The sequence below is a fragment of the Notolepis coatsorum genome (genome assembly GCF_963971535.1).
Source record: "Notolepis coatsorum genome assembly, chromosome: 1".
NCBI lineage: Eukaryota > Metazoa > Chordata > Actinopteri > Aulopiformes > Paralepididae > Notolepis > Notolepis coatsorum.
In genome coordinates this window covers 188489559-188514250 of record NC_140165.1, presented here as the reverse complement: position 1 = coordinate 188514250, position 24692 = coordinate 188489559, and the positions used below count along the sequence as shown (strand labels likewise).

The 24692-nt window shown below is 42.9% G+C and overlaps 1 protein-coding gene across 1 annotated transcript in view; it reads right to left on the bottom strand.

Annotated features, from left to right (window-relative positions):
* LOC311233006 (cullin-3-like) overlaps positions 1–24692 on the bottom strand; it is a 135242-nt gene that overhangs the window by 36152 nt on the left and 74398 nt on the right. The window contains exons 6-11 of the mRNA XM_084319859.1: positions 22135–22363; positions 14868–15013; positions 4896–5072; positions 4002–4172; positions 3033–3140; positions 994–1118 (exon numbers count right to left, since the gene is read on the bottom strand). Of these exons, the coding sequence (XP_084175985.1) occupies positions 994–1118; positions 3033–3140; positions 4002–4172; positions 4896–5072; positions 14868–15013; positions 22135–22363 (956 nt within the window). The remainder of the gene's footprint in view (positions 1–993; positions 1119–3032; positions 3141–4001; positions 4173–4895; positions 5073–14867; positions 15014–22134; positions 22364–24692) is intronic.

The window sequence follows — 24692 nt, the reverse complement described above, 5'->3', positions numbered from 1 at the left end:
TCTGGAGAAGACGATAAGCTAATTTCCCAAAATGTTGGCGTGTTCTTTTAACCCTTTGGGTGCCGTTCACGAGAATTCTCATTTCTGTGGCCCAGCGGTTGAGTGCCGGAAACGAAGATTCTCGATTTTAATATCCTGGAATATGCCTGGAAAAGGCATATTGGGACTCCGAAGGTGCAGTACCGGCCAGATCCTGGTAGTGGCGCTGTCTCGAGAATGCAGTAACCCCTGTTGCAGACCTGGTGTCACACTGAAAACGCTCCGGGCGGACTTTTCTGTTAGCCTGAAGCGAGGGCTTCACCCGATTGCATGGAATACTTTTTGTGACGCCGGATTCATTATGCTGTATAGGGTTATGGCGTGTGCCAAATGGACTTATGATCTACCAGATGGCGATAAAATAATTGGAACAATTTTTGGAATCCAACCGGCCAAAGGTAAGAGCAATTCGATGTCAATTTCAGCTTGATCGTGCAAGGATTTCATAGCCATACCCCAGATCAGTGTATGTTGTGGTAATAACGAATGCTGTTTAATTAATCACAAACGGCCCCCCCCCTTCACGCATTCATGATGGAACATAATACCGATCATATGCATTTGGATTTTTAACTGTATCGTGTGTAGGGACGAAACGCCAATGGATTTAACGTTATTAGCGTTGTGCCTTATAAATAGCCTCACAGGAATGATCCCAGATTATTCCAATATAACACTCATATTCACCACGGTATAAAACGGGAACGTATCAATGGAAAAAATATTTCTTTATGGCATATTGAATGGAAGGTTCTTACTGTCAATTGACAATGATATTGGACCCATAGCTATAATATAAAATATAGGTTTAGCTCTACAAACAACGTGACGCACAGTGAACGTTTGTAATGGAAAGCTGGCCTGATCTCACCAACGATGATCTGGAGAAATTATCACATGGGTTAGCTCACGGGTAACTTAACTTCAAGCCACATACTGGTAGAGGAGACCAACCTTCTAAAGACCTCAAAGGCGTGTCGAGGTGAGGGGGGGATGCTGCATTTGGGTGTTGCCGATTGTGTGGGCCAATATCCTGTTGTCAACACTCGTACCGTCAGGTCAACTCCACCCAACGACACCTGAGGACATGACACAATCAGAAACACTTTATACTGCTGTAGAGACACGTTACAATCAGAAACACTTTATACTTCTGTAGAGACACTATAATCAGAAACACTTTATACTGCTGTAGACCCACTACAACCAGAAACACTTTATACAGCTGTAGACACACTACAATCAGAAACACTTTATACAGCAGTAGACACTACAATCAGAAACACTTTATACTGCTGTAGACCCACTACAACCAGAAACACTTTATACTGCTGTAGACCCACTACAACCAGAAACACTTTATACTGCTGTAGACACACTACAATCAGAAACACTTTATACAGCAGTAGACACTACAATCAGAAACACTTTATACTGCTGTAGAGACCCACTACAATCAGAAACACGTTATACTTCTGTAGACACGCTACAATCAGAAACACTTTATACTGCTGTAGACACTACAATCAGAAACACTTTATACTTCTGTAGACACGCTACAATCAGAAACACTTTATACTGCTGTAGAGACACTACAATCAGAAACACTTTATACTGCTGTAGACACGCTACAATCAGAAACACTTTATACTGCTGTAGAGACACTACAATCAGAAACACTTTATACTGCTGTAGAGACACATTACAATCAGAAACACTTTATACTGCTGTAGAGACACACTACAATCGGAAACACTTTATACTGCTGTAGACGCTACAACCAGAAACACTTTATACTGCTGTAGACACACTACAATCAGAAACACTTTATACAGCTGTAGAGACACTACAATCAGAAACACTTTATACTGCTGTAGAGACACTACAATCAGAAACACTTTATACTGCTGTAGACACATTACAATCAGAAACACTTTATACTTCTGTAGACACACTACAATCAGAAACACTTTATACTGCTGTAGACACTACAATCAGAAACACTTTATACTGCTGTAGACACACTACAACCAGAAACACTTTATACAGCAGTAGACACACTACAATCAGAAACACTGTATACCTCTGTAGAGACACTACAATCAGAAACACTTTATACTTCTGTACACACGCTACAATCAGAAACACTTTATACTGCTGTAGACACACTACAATCAGAAACACTTTATACTTCTGTAGACACGCTACAATCAGAAACACTTTATACTGCTGTAGACACACTACAATCAGAAACACTTTATACAGCTGTAGACACACTACAACCAGAAACACTTTATACAGCAGTAGACACACTACAATCAGAAACACTGTATACCTCTGTAGAGACACTACAATCAGAAACACTTTATACTTCTGTACACACGCTACAATCGGAAACACTTTATACTGCTGTAGACACACTACAATCAGAAACACTTTATACTTCTGTAGACACGCTACAATCAGAAACACTTTATACTGCTGTAGACACGCTACAATCAGAAACACTTTATACTGCTGTAGACACACTACAATCAGAAACACTTTATACTTCTGTAGACACGCTACAATCAGAAACACTTTATACTTCTGTACACACGCTACAATCAGAAACACTTTATACTGCTGTAGAGACACTACAATCAGAAACACTTTATACTTCTGTAGACACGCTACAATCAGAAACACTTTATACTACTGTAGACATGCTACAATCAGAAACACTTTATACTGCTGTAGACACACTACAATCAGAAACACTTTATACTGCTGTAGAGACACATTACAATCAGAAACACTTTATACTGCTGTAGAGACACACTACAACCAGAAACACTTTATACTGCTGTAGAGACGCTACAATCAGAAACACTTTATACTGCTGTAGACACACTACAATCAGAAACACTTTATACAGCTGTAGAGACACTACAATCAGAAACACTTTATACTGCTGTAGAGACACATTACAATCAGAAAATGTATCTACTTACCACAGTGGTCTGTAGGTGTTGTCTGAATTCATCCATGGTGGTGTTAGATATGGACATGTCTCTAAACATTCCCTCCAGTTTAGAGGTGAACTGGCAGCCGCACTCCGTCTGAGACAGACAGGGAACAGAGCAGAGGGTCAGACAGGGAACAGAGCAGAGGGTCATACAGGGAACAGAGCAGAGGGTCAGACAGGGAACAGAGCAGAGGGTCAGACAGGGAACAGAGCAGAGGGTCAGACAGGGCAGACATTGTGTTTGTGATTGTGTAAACCTTTGTATGGAACCAATTGTTCTCCAACATGGAGTATATGTAACATATATATCGTTTTACATGTGATGTACCGTTTATAAACTTTGCTAATTTAATTGTTTATAATATCTTCCCGCCCAGGGATGCCAGATATAATTGGGCTATCCAGTTAATTCTGGCTCAATTGTTGCGTTGTGCATGGCCCCTGTTAAATTAACTAACCAAACCTCATTATATATATTCAACTAATATATATATTACCTAATAATAATAGCTACACACTGGAAGGAAGGACAGACACCAAACCTCATTACATCTACCTCAAAATACCTACACAGAGGGCCAGACACCAAACCTACTTACACCTAACTTCATAACACCTACCTCATTACATCTACACAAAAGGAAAGACAGACACCAAACCTCATCATATCTACCTTATAATAACCTCATTACATCTACATAATACCTACACACTGGGAGGACAGGAAACAAACCTCATTATACCTACCTCATTATACCAATCCACATACTATCCACACATAGGGAGGACAGAAAACACTTTAACTTCATAATCGTGGAACATGGGAAAAAAACTCTTTCTTTTTAGCAAAATATGTTTTATTTTAACTAAAAGTCTGACGGTCCGAAAAGGATAAATCAACTCATACATTTAAAGGTCTATTAAGATTTAAGCTCTGGACATCCTCCTCAGTCACCTTCAGCTTGGAGATCATGTTCTTCTCGGAGTCGTCAGAGACGCTCTTGTTGGTGAGCAGGCGGCGGGCCAGATGCTGCTTGTAGTAGCGCTCAAATACATCCTTCTCCTGCATGAACCGAAACAGAACCATGGCCTTGTCCAGGATGGACTCTACCTCCTGCTCCGTCAGCTGGACACACACATACACACATCTAATCATCAGAGCTATACTATATTCATACATAGATGGTCATTAATAATAATCAGAGCTATACTACATTCATACATAGATGGTCATTAATACTGGTCAGAGCTATACTGCATTCATACATAGATGGTCATTAATACTGGTCAGAGCTATACTGCATTCATACATAGATGGTCACTAATAATAATAATTATTATAATCAGAGCTATACTACATTCATACATACTGTAGATGTCATTAATCATCATCAGAGCTATACTACATTCATACATTGATGGTCATTCATAATAATCTGAGATATATTATATTCATACATAGATGGTCATTAATAATAATCAGAGCTATACTATATTCATACATAGATGGTCATTAATAATACACAGAGCTATACTATATTCATACATAGATGGTCATTCAGAAAGAGATAGTGTAAATCAAGTCTTTAAGACATAGAATGCTGTCTATACAGGAGATTAGAGGGATGGAACCCTGTCTATACAGGAGAATAGAGGGATGGGGATGGAGTAATGAGGATGGAAAGATGAGGATAGAGGGATGAGGATAGAGGGATGAGGATGGAAGGATGAGGATGGAAAGATGAGGATTGAGGGATGAGGATGGAAAGATGAGGTAGGAGGGATGAGGATGGAAAGATGAGGTAGGAGGGATGAGGAAGGAGGGATGAGGAAGGAGGGATGGTCTCACCCCCTTTACTCCTTTCTTCAGCTTGTCGTCTATAAAGAGAGAGAGGTACTCTGGCGAGCGGGAGTTGAGGTTCAAGAAGAACTCAAAGTCTCCTGCGATGGTCTGTTTAAACAGACGGTCGTTGTTGAACGACTCCTGGAGGAAGCGGTCAAAGCGAGACTTCAGGTCCAACAGACCCTGGAGAGAGGAGAGGAGGGAGAGAGTAGAGAGAATAGAGAGTAGATTAGAGAGAATAGGGGGGAGAGAGTAGATTAGAGAATAGAGAGTAGATTAGAGAGAATAGAGAGAGAGTAGATTAGAGAGAGAGAGACAGAGACAGAGACAGAGACAGAGAGAGAGAGAGAGAGAGAGAGAGAGAGAGAACCGAGTTGACTGAAAGTATTGCAGCATTGCACTTGAGGTCATGATAAACTGAGATGTAGCTGCAGGCATGAGCCTGAAAGCAGGGTAGATCATCACAGCAGTGCCGAAATCACAGTATAGTCTGTAGGTAGGTTAAAGGGTCTGTAGGTAGGTCAAAGGGTCTATGGGTAGGTAGGTTAACTTAAGCCCGGAGCCTATTTTCTGAAAATCTGCCTAAAATACATACCTAAGTAAATGGAATATTGCTCCACTTCTAAAAGGTCCATTTCCATATTCTTGGTATCTAGGGACATCTATGGACCTCAGTGAATGTATTCCGAGTGTCAGAAATATTGTGTCTATTACTAGGCTTGCTTAAATTGTGATGAAACAAAGGAGAATATGAATTATGATTTTTCTTTATATATATACATATATTATCTTTCAAATGACCAAGTTCAATTTGGATTTAGTATCACCAGGCGTGCATAATAACAGATAATGAAATCTACTGTACTTTTTTTTATTTTGATCAGGGTGGCACCATTTTGAAACTATTTTCAAATCAAATCTGTTGCTGCATGCTAAAAATAGGGAAGAGAAACTAACTGCGCTGTCAATATGTCAATAATGTTAGTGTTGTGGTTTATTATCCAGAATAATAAGATATTAAAAAAATTCATACAGAAGTATGACATTTGAAAACCCATAGAGGCTTTCAGGAAGTGTAGTTCTGAAAAATTCCAACGCTGATAGACAGCTAGCTATTACAAAATGGCCCCAAAAAAACTACAATTCCCATGATTCAAAATATCCAAAATGGTGGCCTCTCGCGAAATAAACAGACCATTTCGAAAAGTTAAATATATCTAATAACACTTTAACCTATTGCTAAATTAACGTATTGATGATAATATACATTATATAAATGCTGTTGTGACATGGTTATGATGTTTATACTTGAATACGTTTGGGGAAAAAAATTATACTTTTGTCGAACAGTCTGGAGATATTGATTTATGACACAATGTCATTTTGGGACCAGTACCGGCCCAGTCTGGCTTAAGAGGTTAAAGGGTCTGTAGGTAGGTTAAAGGGTCTATGGGTAGGTAGGTTTAAAGGGCCTGTATGTAGGTTAAAGACTCTATGGGTAGGGCTGTCGCAGTTACTGCATTATCGCGGTATCGCTATCACGTCATGCTCACAGCAGAGTCAAGCTGGTTACCGCATCACCGGCTGTTTTTTTTTTTTTTTTTTTATGAAATTTTTTTTATAATAATAATAATTGTAATTGTGTATAGACTATTTTCTTCACGCCATGTGTTCGAAAGTTTCCACTCGCAGTTGCGCAGTTAACATTCTGGTCGAACCCCAGAACGTGCTTTGCTGCTACGGAAAGTTTTTGCTTTGAATTCTGCTAAAAACATGGATCTTGTAGCGAAACCCAATCGAAGGGCATTCGGATGCCGTAAATGCTGCTGTTTGATCCCAAAAGAAGACGGACAGGTAAGAGGACAAGTAAGTTCTGGTTCTGTTCTGGAGCAGTAGATATGCCATATGGTGTGTGTGTGTGTGTGTGTGCGTGTGTGTGATCTGAGTGCAGCTGCCCACATTAACGTTAACGTAAACGTTAGCAAGTTGGCTCAGTCTATTTGCTGGGTATAAACTCGGGTCTGTAACAGGTTGGTAGAAAGCGCCAAGCGGCACCTGGTAGAATAAGCTGAAATATACTCCTGGGCAGTCTTATGGTATGTGTTGAAGGATAGCCAGCTACACATAACGTTAGGGATTAAACTGTTGGCTATCTAATGTAACGATAGGGCTGAGCACTGATCAGTTTAACTCTTGAGTGAGCCCCATGTAATAACCGGATCCATCACTAGCTGGTGTTAATTCGCTGGCCATCGGGTTGAACAAAGTAACCATTCCATGACGTTATTATCGGTTATGCAGATATATATGACAGTCAATTAATTCCTAGTTGGTTATTGAACCAAGCGTTTGGTTAACGTTAGCTACCGCGAACAGCAGTTTCAAGAACAACCAGCTGTTTTCAACCAATATTCCTGCTGCAAAGTCGTCCTCTTAATGTTCAAGTTTCAAGTTTCTTTATTAGTCGTCATATAGAAATACAGAATACTTTTATATGAAATGCTTCTTTCCGTTTTGCTCCTGAGAGTGCTATATAAAAGGATAAGTATAAAAAGTATAATATACAGTGTTTCCCCTGAAAAAGAATTCAACAGCGGTGCTGTGCTGCGCACACTCTGCCGGAATCCATATTTGTGCGTGCGCACGTGCCGCCAGAATCCATATTTGTGCGTGCGCACGTGCCGCCAGAATCCATATTAGCGCACGCTGCCGGAGAAATAATTTAAAACTACCTTCGAATTGTTCGAGATAGGTTATTCATGTTCATGGAGTCATGTGCGTGTGAATTTGCTAGGATGTTTTTGGTGTGTCCACTGACACTAGAATTGCACTGGAGGCCCAGAACATATTTGTACACTGCAAAAAAAATCTTATCAAGTGAAAATATCTTGTATTTTGTACAATAAGTCCAATATTGAGTAGAATTATCTTGAATTATCTTATTCCACAGATAATTTTGCTTTCTTTCTTGATTTTGGTCAATTTAATCTTATTTTAAGAACATTTTAATCTTGTTTTCTTAAAACAAGATTAAATTGACAAATCTGAAAAAAATGCTAAATTATCTGCCACTGGGATAAGATTATTCAAGATAATTCTACTCAATATAGACATATTGTACCAAATACAATATATGTTCACTTGATAAGATAATTTTTTTTGCAGTGTAGTTGTAATCAAAGTAAATGTCAAGATTAATGACATGCCTCAACACTTGTACACTATTTGTATTGTACATACCGGTAGATATAGATGATTTAATAGATAATATAAAGACTAGGGCTTTTCGGTCGAAAGGAGCCGTAGTCAACTGCCAACCTCTTAGTCGAATACAAAAAATAATAATAAACTATTTATAATCTTTTTTAAATTTTTTATCATTCTTTCCAAAAGAAAAGAGGCCTAGAAGCGTGGCTAACGCTAATGGCACGCATACCTAGGGATGGGTACCTTTCACATTTGAACCGATACCGGTACCGGTACCTGTGAATCGATACCGGTACCCAACGGTACCTTTTTTCGGTACTTTAGTCTCAAGAAATTTTATTTACCTACCTCAGTCGTAAAAAAAAAATCCAAACTTCAAATAACTACAATTTAGACAGTTTTCGGCTTGTCATTGCTCCGACTGCTTTGTTGTTGAATCAAGTCAAATCCTAGGTAAGCATATATTGTGCGTGTGAACGTTGACATGAAAAGAAAAAAGGAAAAAAAAAAAAAAGGAAAAAAAAATTAAATTTTTTTTTTTTTTTTTTTCTCACTTGATTCGATACTCGGTAGTACCGACGTGTTTCGTTTCGGTACCTCAAAAGTACCGAATTCGGTACCCATCCCTACGCATACCAGAGGCTAACTGCCTACGATTTCACCCATCTAATGAACAAACTAGACTAGACAAATATCAAGATGTATCCATCAGTGGACCAATTGCATGCTTTTTCAGAGGACAAGAAGCCTTCAGTCGACTCCTTCAGACATTAAGCACCCCCCACAGCCCAAATGGAATGATAAAAAAAATAATATATATAATAATAATAATATTATATTATACTCGACTAACGGCAAATATTGGCCAATCATAGTCGACTATGCAAATCCTTAGTCGGGGACAGCCCTAATAAATACTAACATACTAACTGTCTAACATACACAAATCATAACACTACAACAGCACTTTACACCTAAGAAGTCTCAGTGGCATAGGCTACATTCTGCCTTAGAGCATTTCATTTTCCTGGGCTTTTGAAAGAAAAGCTCCAGGGCTCTTTGGTGGGGAATTCACTGGTAGGGGCCCATTGATGCTGAGACGCATACAAGCGGCCAGATGGTCTCCCTGCAGCCTTTTCCTCAGGTCAGTCTTTTACATTAACACATTGTGCGCCATAAATGGCGTAAATCATTATTGCCCGCCATGCGTTGAACGCCAACAACGGCGTAAATCGTTTTTGGGATCGATATTTCATTTTTTCGCCATGGCATTCATAATTCATCCAGCCTCCCTCCGGACTGCAGTGGCACCCTGTCTGATATTGCAACGCCTCAATACCGCCGCCTGGTGGATGGTCGGGCGAGTTACACTCACGCCAAACCGGAAGTGGCGATCGGTGCATCGAGGAAATTCCTCCGCCAGAGATATATTGTGGCGCGGATCAATATACACACTCGAGTGCATTTTGATCGCTTTCGAAACGCAATAATCGATATGATTAAGCAGATATGATTATTATGATTATTGTATTATTGCGTCATACAAACCGGAAATGGATCTAGGAGATCGACGTCAAATAATTGGGATATTTTTCCTCCAGTCTCATCGGCGAACGGTAAGAGGACACTAACGTTATTTTCAGCCCGATTGTCCATTTCTTTGTTTGCAATCAGTCTGATCAATATATCAACCCATACTAAATAAAGCCGTTACTGACGATCAAGGAATTATAAACGACCCCCCACCCCCTTTCCTTCACGCATGATGAAGCATAATGTATACCGATCATATACATTTGAATTTTTTAATATAGCGTGTATAGGAAAGAAACGCCAATCGATAATCTATCGTCAGGGCCTATAACTAGCGTTTTTGGAATTACAGCAGAAAAGCTTAAAAACATACTTATATTCTCGACGGTATTAACACAACAATGTATGAATGAAAAAATATAACGTTCGCACATCCGGAACAATAGATAATCGATGTTGAATGGGCCATAGTAATGCAAATATAGCTATAATATTTAAAAAGTTATAGCCCTGCAAAGAAGGTAAACATCTCCATAGGCTTACAGAGGTGGCAGACTGGGTATAATGATGGGCATACTGCGTGGCAATCAATGTGTTAAGCACCCCCCACAGCCCAAATGAAATGATAAAAAAAATATATATAATTTTTCTTTTTTCTTTTAATAATTTTTTTTTAATAGTCTAGTTCATAGCAGCAGCGGTTCTAATTCAATGCATATAAGGGAAACACTGATATAATATTATAAGTGTAGAATAGAAAGTCAAGTACGTAAACAAGTGTAAACAAAACAAACATTTTCAATATACATGTATACAATGCAGAGTAGAGAAAGGTAACGGAGTTCCCATATACAGTACAATGCAGGAATGTAATGAGGTACAACTGGTACAGCTTGTGGTGCTACCTTGTGGTGGTGAGGTGCAATGAGGTATGAGTTGAGTTGTGCAAATCTCAACTAAAAAATATACCAATATACCAATAAATATAAAGTGTGTTAAAGTGTCTAAAGTGTCTAAAGTGGGTGCTACCAGGCCACGTGAGCGGATCGGCGCGGCCGAGAAATCCGCTCTTCGCTCTTTAAAGCTTGGTCCGCTCCGCTAATCGCTCATGTTGACCCCGCTCCCAAGTCGCTCTCCGCTCGCTCCCCACTCACCTTGAATCGAGCGCTCCCCGCTCCCCGCGCCAGATCGCTCGGCAGTTTTTCTTTTTCTTTTTTGGAGCATGGTGTAAATGAGCTCAAACTACAACAGTCTACACCCCCTGGGCCCCTTAACAATTGTTTGTATTGAGCCGCATTGTAATTGTAGCCATTCTGCAATGTTAAATAACGTTGTTTATCCATTCACTAGTTCTATTAAGCGATGATAGGCTAGCCGAGCCACAATGCTATGGTCGCTGCCATTAACGTTAGCATGTAAGCTAACGTCAACAACAATGGCGTCGATACTTTTTTTAACAGGAGTGAGTGTGGGCGTCATAGATATCTATGGTGGGCGTCTCTACAGTGACGAAGCCTGAACCCTTCTCATTGGTTGAAAATGGCCTTCATGTTTGTACATCGCCATCTGTTGCTTTGGCATTGTACTGCATGTATATATTACATCAACAGTGTTAAACCACTGTGAGCGGCCTGGAGTGGATTGGAGCGGAGGAGAACTCTCGCTCCGGACGTCGCGCCGACTCATTTTAAAACCCACTCCTCGCTCACGTCAAAACAGCCCGCTCCGCGCCCCGCGCCGCTCACGCTCCGATCCGCTCACATGGCCTGGGTGCTACAGTGAGTTGTTTATTAAAGTGAGTGTGCACGTGTGGATGTGTGTGCTGTGTATTTGATGGTTTGTTACATAATGTTATTTTCATTGATTGTCATTGAGCATCCTGATGGCCTGGGGATAGAAGCTCCTTCTGAGTCTCTCTATGCTTGCCATGAGACTCCTGTATCGCTTGCCTGACCGCAGCAGTTCAAAGAGGCAGTTGTTGAAGGAAATCGATTAGCATTTGGTTATAACCTATATAGATATGAGTTTTAAGAGGATAATATCAGTATGTGTGTCTCCAGCCAAACTGTGCAGACAGAGGGCCGTTATCAGCTGGGTGGAGTGAGAGGTGTTTTAATATCAACATAACCGTTGTCACAGGGAAGGCAGATAGAGAGACCGAGAAATCTGGGTCGTAGGTCAGGAGAAGTAGCGGTTGCTAGGGGCGGACAGCTGTTGCTAAGGACTATAGTCTATAGCTGTGAGTTTTCTTGCAGTGTAAGTTAGAACCGGACGCAAGGCTGATACGAGCAGACGTGGAGAGAGAGACAGAGCACTAACCCCCCCCCCCTCCTATGCCTAGCTTCGGCTAACAAAGAAGGGTTTTGGCTAACGACAAGGCCTCAACCACCATTGGACTAAAAGCAGAAGAGACGATAGAATAATGAATTTAGTTTTCCATCAAAGACTTTTCAAGGACAATACGAATGCATTAAAGGGGAATGACAAAGATTGTACAGCCAGTATGAGAAGATGTCGGAGAAATAAACAACGCAGAAACTACACAAGCCAACAGATGAGGTGATAAGTGGCTGATTGTGATCAGATCTAACAGGTGGCTAGAGTCTTTTATTCTCTTAGCCTTACTTTTGCAACGCTTGTTGTAAATGTCTTGGAGAGTGGGAAGCCCATCTCCAATTGTGCGTTCGGCTGAACGGGCCACTCTCTGTAGTCTGCTGCAGTCTTGTGCGGTGCTATTCCCAAACCAGGAGGTGATATTGCCTGTCAGGATGCTCTCTATTGTGCATGAGTAGAAGTTCTTAAGGATCTTCTGACTCACGTTGAACCTCCTTAGGCGCCTAAGGAAGTAGAGGCGTTGTCGTGCTTTCTTCACTACACTGTCAATGTGTGTGGTCCATGTCAAGTCCTTGGATATGTGGACTCCGAGGTACTTAAAACTGTTCACTCTCTCGACCGGTGCCCCGTCGATGCTGAGGGGACTGTAGTCCCTGACACCCAACCTCCTAAAGTCCACAATCATCTCTTTTGTTTTGCTGACGTTCAGGGATAGGCTGTTCTCCTGGCACCATCCCGCCAGAACCTCTACCTCTTCCAGGTAGGTCCTCTCGTCGTTTGCAGAGATCAGGCCCACCACTACTGTGTTGTCAGCAAATTTGATGATTGTGTTGTTGTTCCGCTGTGCCACACAGTCGTGTGTGTACAGCGAGTAGAGGAGGGGACTCAGAACAGAGCCCTGGGGGGCCCCTATGTTGAGGGTGATGGATGAGGAAGTCCAAGACCCACTGGCAGAGGTCATAGTTCAAGCCCAGGTCCCTGAGCTTGGCTATGAGTTTGGAGGGGACTATGGTATTGAATGCTGAGCTGTATTCGATGAATAGCATTCTCACATAGTTCCCCTGCCTCTTGTCCAGGTGTGATGCTGCTGTGTGCAGCACATGGGCTATGGTGTCCTCCGTGGACCAAATTCCAGGGGGTCCAGGTTGATGGGGAGGGAGGAACAGATGTAGCCCTTCACTAGCTTCTCAAAGCACTTCATGGCTATGGAGGTGAGAGCTACAGGGCGGTAGTCGTTGAGGCAAGCGGGCGTGGATTTTTTGGGTACAGGGATAATGGTGGACTTCTTCAGACAGGTGGGGATGACAGCCTGTTCTAAGGACAGGTTAAATATGTCAGTGAATACCGGGGCCAATTGGTCGGCACAGACTTTTAGGACGCGGCCGGGGATACCGTCCGGTCCTGCTGCCTTCCTGATATTCACTTTCTTAAAGGTCCTCCTCACCTCATGTTCTGTTATCCTGAACACTGAGTCTCCATCGGCAGTGGCCCCCCCCTCCATTGCAGTGGTTTGTAGGCAGTTGTTATTCACAGCCTCAAACCTCGCATAGAAGGTATTGAGATCATTTGCCAATGAGATGTCACTGTTCAGCTTGAGGGAGGTGCCTTTGTAATCTTTCATCGTTCTGAGGCCCTGCCACATACCTCTAGAGTCAGCCTGTTCAAACTGAAGTTCAAGCTTATCTCTGTAGCGCCGTTTTGCCTCTATTACTGTTCTCCTTACATTGTATCTCTCCGCCTTGTGTTCATTCATGTTGCCGGTCACAAGCCTGGCGTTATAGGCTGAGGTGCGCGCTTTCAGAGCCTCACGGACGGATTTGTCTACCCAGGGCTTTTGGTTTGGGTAAACTCTAATTGTGGTAGAGGGGATTGTTTCTTCTACCAAAGTACAAACAAAGTCCAGCACTGTTTCCGTGTAGTCAATATCATTAATATTGTCTGTGTTGTCGCGGAACACATCCCAGTCTGCACATTCAAGTGCAGCCTGGAGTGTCTCCTCTGATTCCACAGTCCAACGCTTAACCTCTCGCGTTACTACAGGAACGCGTTTGAGACGTTGTTTATACTGGGGTAAAAGAAAGAAAGCGAAAAGCCGAAAGCGCTAGCAGCTTGAGACTTGTACCCGTTCTTAAATTGCGAGTAGCAATAGTCTAAAATATTCCCGCCTCTGGAGGAACAAGTCACATGCTGATAGAAATTTGGCAACACTTTTCTCAGATTAGCTTTTCTCAGATGACAACACTGGAATAAATATAGACATTTAAGGTTAGACTAGACGCTATAAAGAATAGACTACTACAGAAATAAATGCATTCAAAAAAGTTTATTTAGGAACCAATTATTTTAACATACAACTTGTATTATTATTTTTTTTAATGGCGGTTACCGCAGCGGTTTGAATGTCTTCGCTAATTTGTGCGGTAAGGAAAAAATCAATACCGCGGCAGCTCTATCTATGGGTAGGTTCAAGGGTCTGTAGGTAGGTTAAAGGGTCTATGGGTAGGTAGGTTAAAGGGTCTGTAGGTAGGTTAGAGGGTCTATGGGTAGGTAGGTTAAAGGGTCCATATGTAGGTAGGTAAAAGTGTCTGTAGGTAGGTTAAAGGGCCTGTAGGTAGATAAAAGGGTCTATGGGTAGGTTAAAGTGTCTGTAGGTAGGTTAAAGGGTCTATAGGTAGGTTAAAGGGTCTGTAGGTAGGTAGGTTAAAGGTTCTATATGTAGGTTAAAGGGTCTGTAGGTAGGATACATGGTCTGTAGGTAAGTTAAAGGGTCTGCAGGTAGGCTATGGGGGGGGGGGGGGGGGGTTAAAGGGCCTGTAGGTAAGTTAGAGGGTCTGTAAGTAAGTCAAAGGGTCTGTAGGTAGGCTGTGGGTGGTTAAATGGTCTACAGGTAGGGGGCGGAGTTACCTGGATATAGTCCACAGGGTTCTTGCCCTCCCCCTCTTCAGACACGAGAGCCTTGCCCTGCTCTCTCAGGTAGGAGCTCATACACTCACACATAGTCTTCAGACCGTTAGGAACTCTGCTGAACAGCTTATACATGCAGGCCAGGTCTGTGTGGAGAGATTGAGAAAGAGAGAGAGAGAGAGAGAGAGAGAGAGACACACACACACACACACACGAAAATGGGGGACCCTGATGACCCTGATGTAAACAAGACGAAATACTTTCTCTGGTCTGCATCCCCTTAACAATTGTGTGTATTGAGCCGTACTGTATTGTACCCATTCTGCAATCTGTTAATACAATTTTCAATCAATCAATCACCTGCGCAGGGTTTGCATGCGGATTCTGCTCCGTCTTTGCGAGCTATCCACTAACGACATTGTGCGGATGAGATACCAGTGCAGACACGCCCAATATGTGTGGCTCGCGGAGCAGTCTGCACTCCTGACAGCGCTGTTGGCAGATATCAGGAAGTGAAAAATAAGCCAGAAATTAGGCACACAGCAGGCGCGCGTGCCTGTGTGTGTGTGGTGTGTGTGTGTGTGTGTGTGTGTGTGTGTGTGTGTGTGTGTGTGTGTGTGTGTGTGAGAGACGGAGAGAGAGAGAGAAACAGGTTGTTTCATTCATAACAATGGAAGCGATACAATTCTGTCAGTCGCCTCGCTTAAAAAATCGCCCACCGTGTGTGTTGGACTATAGACACAAAACATTTGCATAACGTATTTTTCACCATTAGTATTCTGTTCATTTCGTATTGTATTTTGTTTACTTCGTAATGTATAGAGCTTGCTTAATTTGTATTTTCATGACACATTGCATCCTATGTTTTTGTCACTATCTTTCGTCATTGCATGTTTGTAATGTCCTAGTCCAATTACATTCGTCACATATAATTGTCAGGGCTGTATAGTGCGATGATATCGTCGCGAATTGCCCCTTTAATTGGCCGTTGCGATTGGTAAATATTATCTGGGGGCGGGCTTGCGAGTAGTGCTTTCAAGCCTTGGATTCGCATTTCACTCCTAAATTATCCAAGGCGTGTGATGACGCGATGACGTCACTCATGCGAGCTGAGCAGTGAGCACTCAGCAGGTATGATCAGCGAGCTGCGGCGTCTGCTCCTCCTCCAGCGCTCTCGCACCCGTGGCTGTTGTAAACACTGGGACCTCGGTGAGCCTGCCAGCTGGCTAGCTACTGATAGCTATCAACAAATGCTCCAGTAAGTCTAGTAGTGCATGATAGCTTGCGTTAGCTTACTGTTCAAAACGAAACGTCCCATTAAACTAAATGGTTCAGATAGCTCCGTCCTGATATCAATGTCATATAACACTGAGTCGATGCGTATTCGAGCTGAGGGCACGCTGAATATAGTCAATAGGGACCAGCTGCAGCGCCGGAGAATCCTGGCCGTAGCTGGAGGCTACAGTATAGGGCCCAGCTGCAGCTCCGGAGAATCCTGGCCGTAGCTGGAGGCTACTCAGTACACACAGACAGTGGAGCTGGTTGCATATAGCGAGCATTTAGACTTGTTGCGTGGTGGCGATGTCTCGCAGATAATACAACTACAAGTATGATTATATAATATATATATTTTATTAAAAAAAAATTATATAAAATAATTTTTTTTCTTTTTTTTTAAATAAAAAACAATCGATATAAATAATGGTAAAATTGTTATTTAAAAATGTGCCCCTAAAAAATATTTTTTGCCCCTAAATTTCTCATTTAGGGGCAAGTGTGCCCCTAGTGAAAAAGCTTAGCGTACAGCCCTGATTGTACTATATTCTATTGTGCTATATTTAATTTAGTTTATATCCCATTTAACACATTAATTGCCAAGAACGAGTTAACTCGTTAGTGCCCGCCATGCGAATATCGCCAAAAACGAGTTAACTTGTTTTTGGGATTGTTATTTATTTTATCCGCTATATCCATACATTTTTCATCCATCCAGCCTGATGTTAACATTGGGAATGGGTCTGAGCTCGCAAAAGGGCAAATACCGCAGCCTACGCCTTCCAGCTGGTATTGCACTCCATTAGAAATGGTGTAGTTTCTTTTCTGGGACGAGCCGTGCGGGCGGGGTTTGTAATGTGTAACGTTCATGTGTAACGCTCTGTAATGTGGGATGGACCTCCACAAGCAGTATTTGGAATGGCGATCAGATAATTGGATTATTTCTTTTGCATTACATCAGATACCAGGTAAGGACTCTATATATAAAATCTTGCGTTGATCTGATATTTCTTTCTACCCCGATCGACGCTGTGTGTGTGTGTGTGGGGCTGTTTACCGTTGAGTGGGAGGAGGTGGCGGGGGAGCGCCGCACTACGAGGGCCATTTCATGTATGCATGAGGAAGGATAATAATGATAATCTAGCGTTGATTTCAGGAAGATTCGATAATCAGGCGAAAAATGACAACGTGTTTAGTGTATTCCACTAAAGGGCTATTATCGCGTCTTTTCCTGGGATTACTAAGAATCACCAAAACTATACTCATTCAAAACGGTATAAAATGGAAATGTACCGATGAAAAAACAATCTGTTTCGTACATGTTGACTGGAAGCAACTCACTGACAATCGACGGGTGTATTAGACCCATAGCTATAATATAAGATATATTTTAAGCACTCGCAAATGTCGCAGTCTAAAACTATATCCATTGAATAAAGACCTGGCGATGAAGGGGGATCAGCGCCCCCTGCTGCTGGCGGTCAATGTGTTAATTGTATTCAATCTCTTTATTAATTTGTAAAGCCCTGGCCAATATTTGATTTCATAATTATATTATAGTTATTTTTCATTTAATAACACATTTTTTTTATCTACTTTTTCCTCCTCCTTTTTTTCTGTATTTTTCTCCCATCCCAATTTTGTCGTTATGCCAATTCCCCCCTCCCCTTCCTGGTCGTTGCGCGCATTTGCCCCCCACTTGCCGGTCTAGGGAGGGTTGATAGATACCATCACATGCTTTTGCCTGCATTTTTCTTTTATTTGTTACTTCTATTCATTTTATTATAATTTTATTTTATTTTACTTTTATGTTCTTCCATTTCATTGGTTGTTTTATTCATTTGAATTGTTTTTATTCATTTGAATTGTTTTATTCATTTAACTTTTTGACTACATCTCCTGTAGCACTCTGAGATTCTCGCAAATATAAAGTGCGGTACAAATTGAATCTATTATTATTATTATTATTATTATTATGTCCCCTCCGATACATGCAGAGTCAGCCAGCCGCTTCTCTTCACCTGACAGCGAGGACTCTCACTGGGGGAGCGTAACGTGTGGGAGGCTCACACTACTTCCCTCAGTTCCCTCCCTCGCTGATCAGGCGCCCCGACCGACCTGTAGGAGTCGCTGTTTACAACGACCAGGATACACACCCCGCCGGCCAGGGTTTCCGTTAGAATTTTTTTTTTTCTGTCTCAGGGTCCGGTAGATTTAAATCTACCGGTCAAATGAGAGAAATTCCGGTCAGAGTTTATTGAGCTTAAAAACAATTGATAGGCAGGCTATATAAAGAATGACATCCTCAAGGCATGTAGATTTATAATATTTTAACTTAAAACTAGGCAACTTTTGCATATACAGTCATTATATTCCAAATAAAATAAGTCCTGAGACTCTGTGCTGCTGCTGACTTTAAATCAAATAGGTGTCTGTGGGCAGTCGGCCCGACATTAATAAACAGCAGTCTGTTATAATCACATTTTTATGAGCTAACGAATTCCGTTATATTGGACATTTGTATTAATTATATCAAGCGAAGAACTGAGAAATTTGGCAGAGAGAGACGGCAACATTATCGTGGGTTTGCGTGATGACTCTCCACCTCCCAACGACTTATTTGCGAGAGTATGCCGCTGCAGAGCAGCAGATTCAGCTGTTTTCAGGCCCTATCTGGGGACCGCTCAGCAGCGCCCCCCACCCAACAGCTGAATTGCCAATGGCTGAATTGGAGTACTGCACTGTGCCGGCACACATGGTGGATTCTGTGGCTCTGCAGCTGCATGCACTCGCAAACCCAGCACTAAACTCCCGCTGACAACATCGCTGTCATTATTATACCTGCTTGGTGATGCAACGATGAAACAAATGTAATGATTGTTTCGTTTATCGCATAGGCTATTTAATTTTAGCCTATTTTAATACAATTCAAATAATCAAATTGTGCTTAGAGGGAATTATTTTCACCGGACATTAAGACCGGAGAGATTAAATATGTCGGACTTCAACAGATTTTGCCGGTCAAATACCGGTAATTACCGGCTAACGGAAACCCTGCCGCCGGCTTCCCACCCGCTAACACTGCCAATTGGTTAGTATGGACGACCGACCAAGCCGGAGGTACCGCTGACAGCTGGATTCGATACCAGTGTATCTGCGGTGGTAGGCAGACGCTTAGTCCGCTGTGCTACCCAGCCGCCCATAATAATAATAACTTCATAATAATAATAATCATGACGTTGCATTACTGCTGATCAGCATGTCGCCTATCAGAAATAAATGTTTACTGTATTGATAATCTCAGAACCAAGCATTTGAAATTACCTGGTCTAGTGCTTAGCCTTATTTCGAATGGTGTTCACTGCCAGACTTGGAGCAAATCACGCCACTTTGCGAAGGCTATCTCGGCATGTGGCTTTATATTTCTCACAACAAATTATATACTGTTTATAAGATCTATTGTCTGCCGTTCCAACGAAACCTCAATCAACAAAATCTGTCCATAGATTCTGGCTGTACAGGACAAAATGTATAGGATTGATTGAGCTAGCAACCAGTGTATTTCGGTCTCAATTAAATAAAAAAGGTGACATTCTCCTTCGAAATATTCTTTCACGGGGCACGCCTGGCATTTTACAATGCCTGCGTCTGGCAACAACGCTGGCAGTGACGCTGGCATGATGCCTCTTTATAGCGCTTAGGGATCTGCGCTTATTTACCACAACGTCTGTGAAGACGGCAGGTGCGTCGAATTAACTGGTTGGTGCAATTGGCGGCGGCCGTTGTGGATACCGAGCAGATTCCGACGAAGCTCATTTACATAGAAAGGGGACATGTTCCGCCCATATTACCTCATTTAAATATGCGCCAATTGCACCGGATGCAATGCTGACGGAATGCTTAATTTGTATTTTGTGTCTATGCCTCATTTCTGTCTTATTTTTGTCAACAGCCTGTCAGGAGTGCAGACTGCCCCGCGAGCCAAATGCACAGGGGAAAACTGTAATGGGCGTGTCTACGCTGGTATCTCATCCGCGCAATGTCCTTTAGTGGATAGCAAGCAAAGACGGAGCAGAATCCGAGTGCAAACCCTGTGCAGGTAAGGGTGCAATTCCCACCGCGCAATCCATTCTTAGTGGATCCCGCCCTTAGTGTTGAAGTGAATTTACTAGGTGATGCACCGATTGCAATATTTTTGGCCGACGTCTGACTTGTAATTCCGATTTTCTTTCTTTTAAAACTATAATTGTGACATCATACAAACATTTTTGTAACTTTTCTTTAAATGAAAAATCAATAGTAGTTCATATTAAAACACTGACTATTACATTGCACTGGGTTACATGACCTTATCTCACTCAAATCTCAAAATTAAAAGTGCTCCAGGTTATTATCAAAACATTAGGATGTTTCATTCATTTTCAATATATACATACATACACATAACAGCCAATACCTATTATGTAACCAGGTTTATGGCGTCTGTGGTGCCTCAAGCCTGACCAGTTCTAGAGATTAGTCCCGCCCCAATGACTTTGATTGACAGCCTAGTGTGATTGTTACACTAGACCGATTCTGCCATGCTGCCTTTCCTGCACGCAGTGTTTACAGTGTTTAGATCCAAGGTGAAAATGGATCTATAGCAGCTCCTGGAAATGTTTTAGTTGAAGAGCCAGAGGTATATTTGACCTTGTAATCTAACAAACCCTCATTGCAGGTATGTCCAACAGTTAGCTTCGTTAGCTATTTAGCTAACAAGCTAATGTTTTAGCCACTCAAAGAGACACAGGAGCGGCAGGGAGAGACTGACCTTCACCCAATTCTGCTCGTAGCTGCCTATGTTGGCCTTACAGGTATTACAAATTGCAAGCTTTATATCTTCTTCACAACTTCCACGATGATGACATGTGTGCGTTTGGCTATGATGTTACCATCTGCACTGCTGTGTGCATGATGTAAACCATCATGCGGTGCACGTAGGGCTGGGCGATATAACGATAACGATAATTATCGCGATATATTTTAATAATCGATATCGGGGGGAAAAAATATCGATTTTATTTATTTTTATTTGTTTTACCTGCAACAGGGCAGTTTTAAGAGACAGTGGACAGACTTGTCTTTCGTTATCGCGATATAATTTTTGGCCATATCGCCCAGCCCTAGGTGCACATGTGTAAATGTGACACATAATCACATACACTGTGATTATGACAGCCGACATCGCCGCAGACCCCTGACGCCATGTTACGAGAGCCGATCCCCGCCCGGGCGACGTGACGCGGTCGGGCGCGGACAGAGGACAGTCCGACCCGGTTGACAGTCACGCCGGAGGCGGGGGGCAAACGGTTAAACACAACCGGCCCAAATCCACTGACCGCTTGATCAGTGCACCCATAGATTTTACTTCAAAATTAATTCTATGCAATTTGACAGTTTCAGTTTGTAGAAGTAGAAGATCAAACATTAGTGAGTTTAGACTTTCTGGGCTTGTGAAGTGGAGAGCTGGACTATAAGCAGATCTACAAACATTCCCAAGGCTTGGAACGGATTCTCTCTTCTCTAATCTACCATCTCTGATTGACCAATCCTGTACATGAAGATGACTTGGACAGGTGAAGCACTGGACTTCTACAAATTATCTACAAACCATGGCTTGGAACTGACTCTAATCTACTGTCCCCTACTGTCTCTGACTGTAATCTACTGTCCCCAAATGTAATCTACTGTCCCCTACCGTCTCTGACTGCAATCTACTGTCCCCTACCGTCTCTGACTGCAATCTACTGTCCCCTACCGTCTCTGACTGCAATCTACTGTCCCCTACGGTAATCTACAGTCTCCTACTGTAATCTACAGTACTGTCCCCTACAGTAAATCTACTGTAATATACTGCCCTCTACTGTAATCTACTGTCTCCTACTGTAATCTACTGTCTCTGACTGACCTATACTGAAGCGTCTCTCCTCTCATGTACCGTTCTCCAACTGACCTTCCGTCTTGCCGTTCTTCAGCATGTGAACGAGGCCAGAGTTCTCCATCTCCACGATGGTCTTCATGTGTTTGGAGATGAGTTCTCTCTCCACCACCTTGACGATGGGCTCCTCGGTGGACTTGTCCAGGCAGTGCATGACGCGTTGGATCTCCTCGTTGATCCTGGCCTCCACCTTCTTGATGTAGACGCTGGCGCTGTTCTCAGCCAGGAACTTCTGACTCTCCATCTGACAGAACAGAGGGTGTGTTTTATTAGCATGTGATGACCATCATATAATGTAATATATGCCACCTGGGATATGTTTGTTTTTATTTTATTATTATTATTTGTAGTGTAGTGGTTATCAACCTTTTTGGGTCAACACCCCCTATTTTGACATCCATGTTCCATAACGCCCCCCCCCCCCCCCCCTCAACCCAATGGCAATTAAAAAAAATGTATGCTTAAAGGAAAACTCTAACATTTTGGGAAATTAGCTTATTTAACATCTTCCCTGGAGTTAGACAAGAAGATACATACCTTTTTCGTCTCTCTGCATACATTGGGCTTAGGGAACGCCTGGACCGTTAGCCTAGCTTAGCTTCATCACTGGAAGTGGGGCAGACATCTAGCCTAGTTCACTAGTCAGGAAATATACTCCAAATACAATCAAAATACAACTCCCAAACGTTCCTGTAAACATGTTGTGACCTGTGTATTTACCACGTCTCCCAGTCACACAAGTCTCCAAGTCACACAAGTCACACGAGTCTCCCAGTCACACAAGTCTCCCAGTCACACAAGTCTCCCAGACACACAAATCTCCCAGTCACACAAGTCTCCAAGTCAATTGTGTGACTGGGAGACTGGTGTGACTTGTGTGACTGGGAGACTCATGTGACTTGGAGACTTGTGTGTCTGGGAGACTTGTGTAACTGGGAGACTTGTGTGACTTGGAGACTTGTGTGACTAGGAGACTCATGTGACAGAGACTCGTGTGACTGGGAGACTTGTATGACTGGGAGACTTGTGCGACTTGGAGACTTGTGTGACTTGGAGACTTGTGTGACTGGGAGACTTGTGTGACTGGGAGACTCGTGTGACTTGGAAACTTGTGTGACTGGGAGACTCGTGTGACTGGGAGACTCGTGTGACTTGTGTGACTGGGAGACTTGTGTGACTTGGAGACTTGTGTGACTGGGAGACTCGTGTGACTGGGAGACTTGTGTGACTGGGAGACTCGTGTGACTTGTGTGACTTGTCTCCCAGTCACACAAGTCTCCCAGACACAAGTCTCCCAGTCACACAAGTCTCCAAGTCACACGAGTCACACGAGTCTCCAGTCACACAAGTTTCCAAGTCACACGAGTCTCCCAGTCACACAAGTCTCCCAGTCACACAAGTCACACGAGTTTCCCAGTCACACAAGTCTCCCAGTCACACAAGTCTCCAAGTCACACGAGTCTCCCAGTCACACAAGTCTCCCAGTCACACAAGTCTCCAAGTCACACAAGTCTCCCAGTCACACGAGTCTCCCAGTCACACAAGTCTCCCAGTCACACAAGTCTCCCAGTCACACGAGTCTCCCAGTCACACAAGTCTCCAAGTCACACAAGTCACACAAGTCTCCCAGTCACACAAGTCTCCCAGTCACACAAGTCTCCAAGTCACACAAGTCTCCCAGTCACACAAGTCTCCCAGTCCCTTGTGTGACTTGTGTGACTGGGAGACTTGTGTGACTGGGAGACTCGTGTGACTTGGAGACTTGTGTGACTGGGAGTTGTGTGACTGGGAGGCTTGTGTGACTTGTGTGACTGGGAGACTTGTGTGACTTGGAGACTTGTGTGACTGGGAGACTCGTGTGACTGGGAGACTTGTGTGACTGGGAGACTCGTGACTTGTGTGACTTGTCTCCCAGTCACACAAGTCTCCCAGTCACACAAGTCTCCCAGACACAAGTCTCCCAGTCACACAAGTCTCCAAGTCACACAAGTCTCCCAGTCACACAAGTTTCCAAGTCACACGAGTCTCCCAGTCACACAAGTCTCCCAGTCACACGAGTCTCCCAGTCACACAAGTTTCCAAGTCACACGAGTCTCCCAGTCACACAAGTCTCCCAGTCACACAAGTCACACAAGTCTCCCAGTCACACAAGTCTCCCAGTCACACAAGTCTCCAAGTCACACGAGTCTCCCAGTCACACAAGTCTCCCAGTCACACAAGTCACACAAGTCTCCCAGTCACACGAGTCTCCCAGTCACACAAGTCTCCCAGTCACACAAGTCACACGAGTCTCCCAGTCACACAAGTCTCCAAGTCACACAAGTCACACGAGTCTCCCAGTCACACAAGTCTCCCAGTCACACAAGTCTCCAAGTCACACAAGTCTCCCAGTCACACAAGTCTCCCAGTCCCTTGTGTGACTTGTGTGACTGGGAGACTTGTGTGACTGGGAGACTCGTGTGACTTGGAGACTTGTGTGACTGGGAGTTGTGTGACTGGGAGGCTTGTGTGACTTGTGTGACTGGGAGACTCGTGTGACTTGTGTGACTTGGAGACTTGTGTGACTGGGAGAC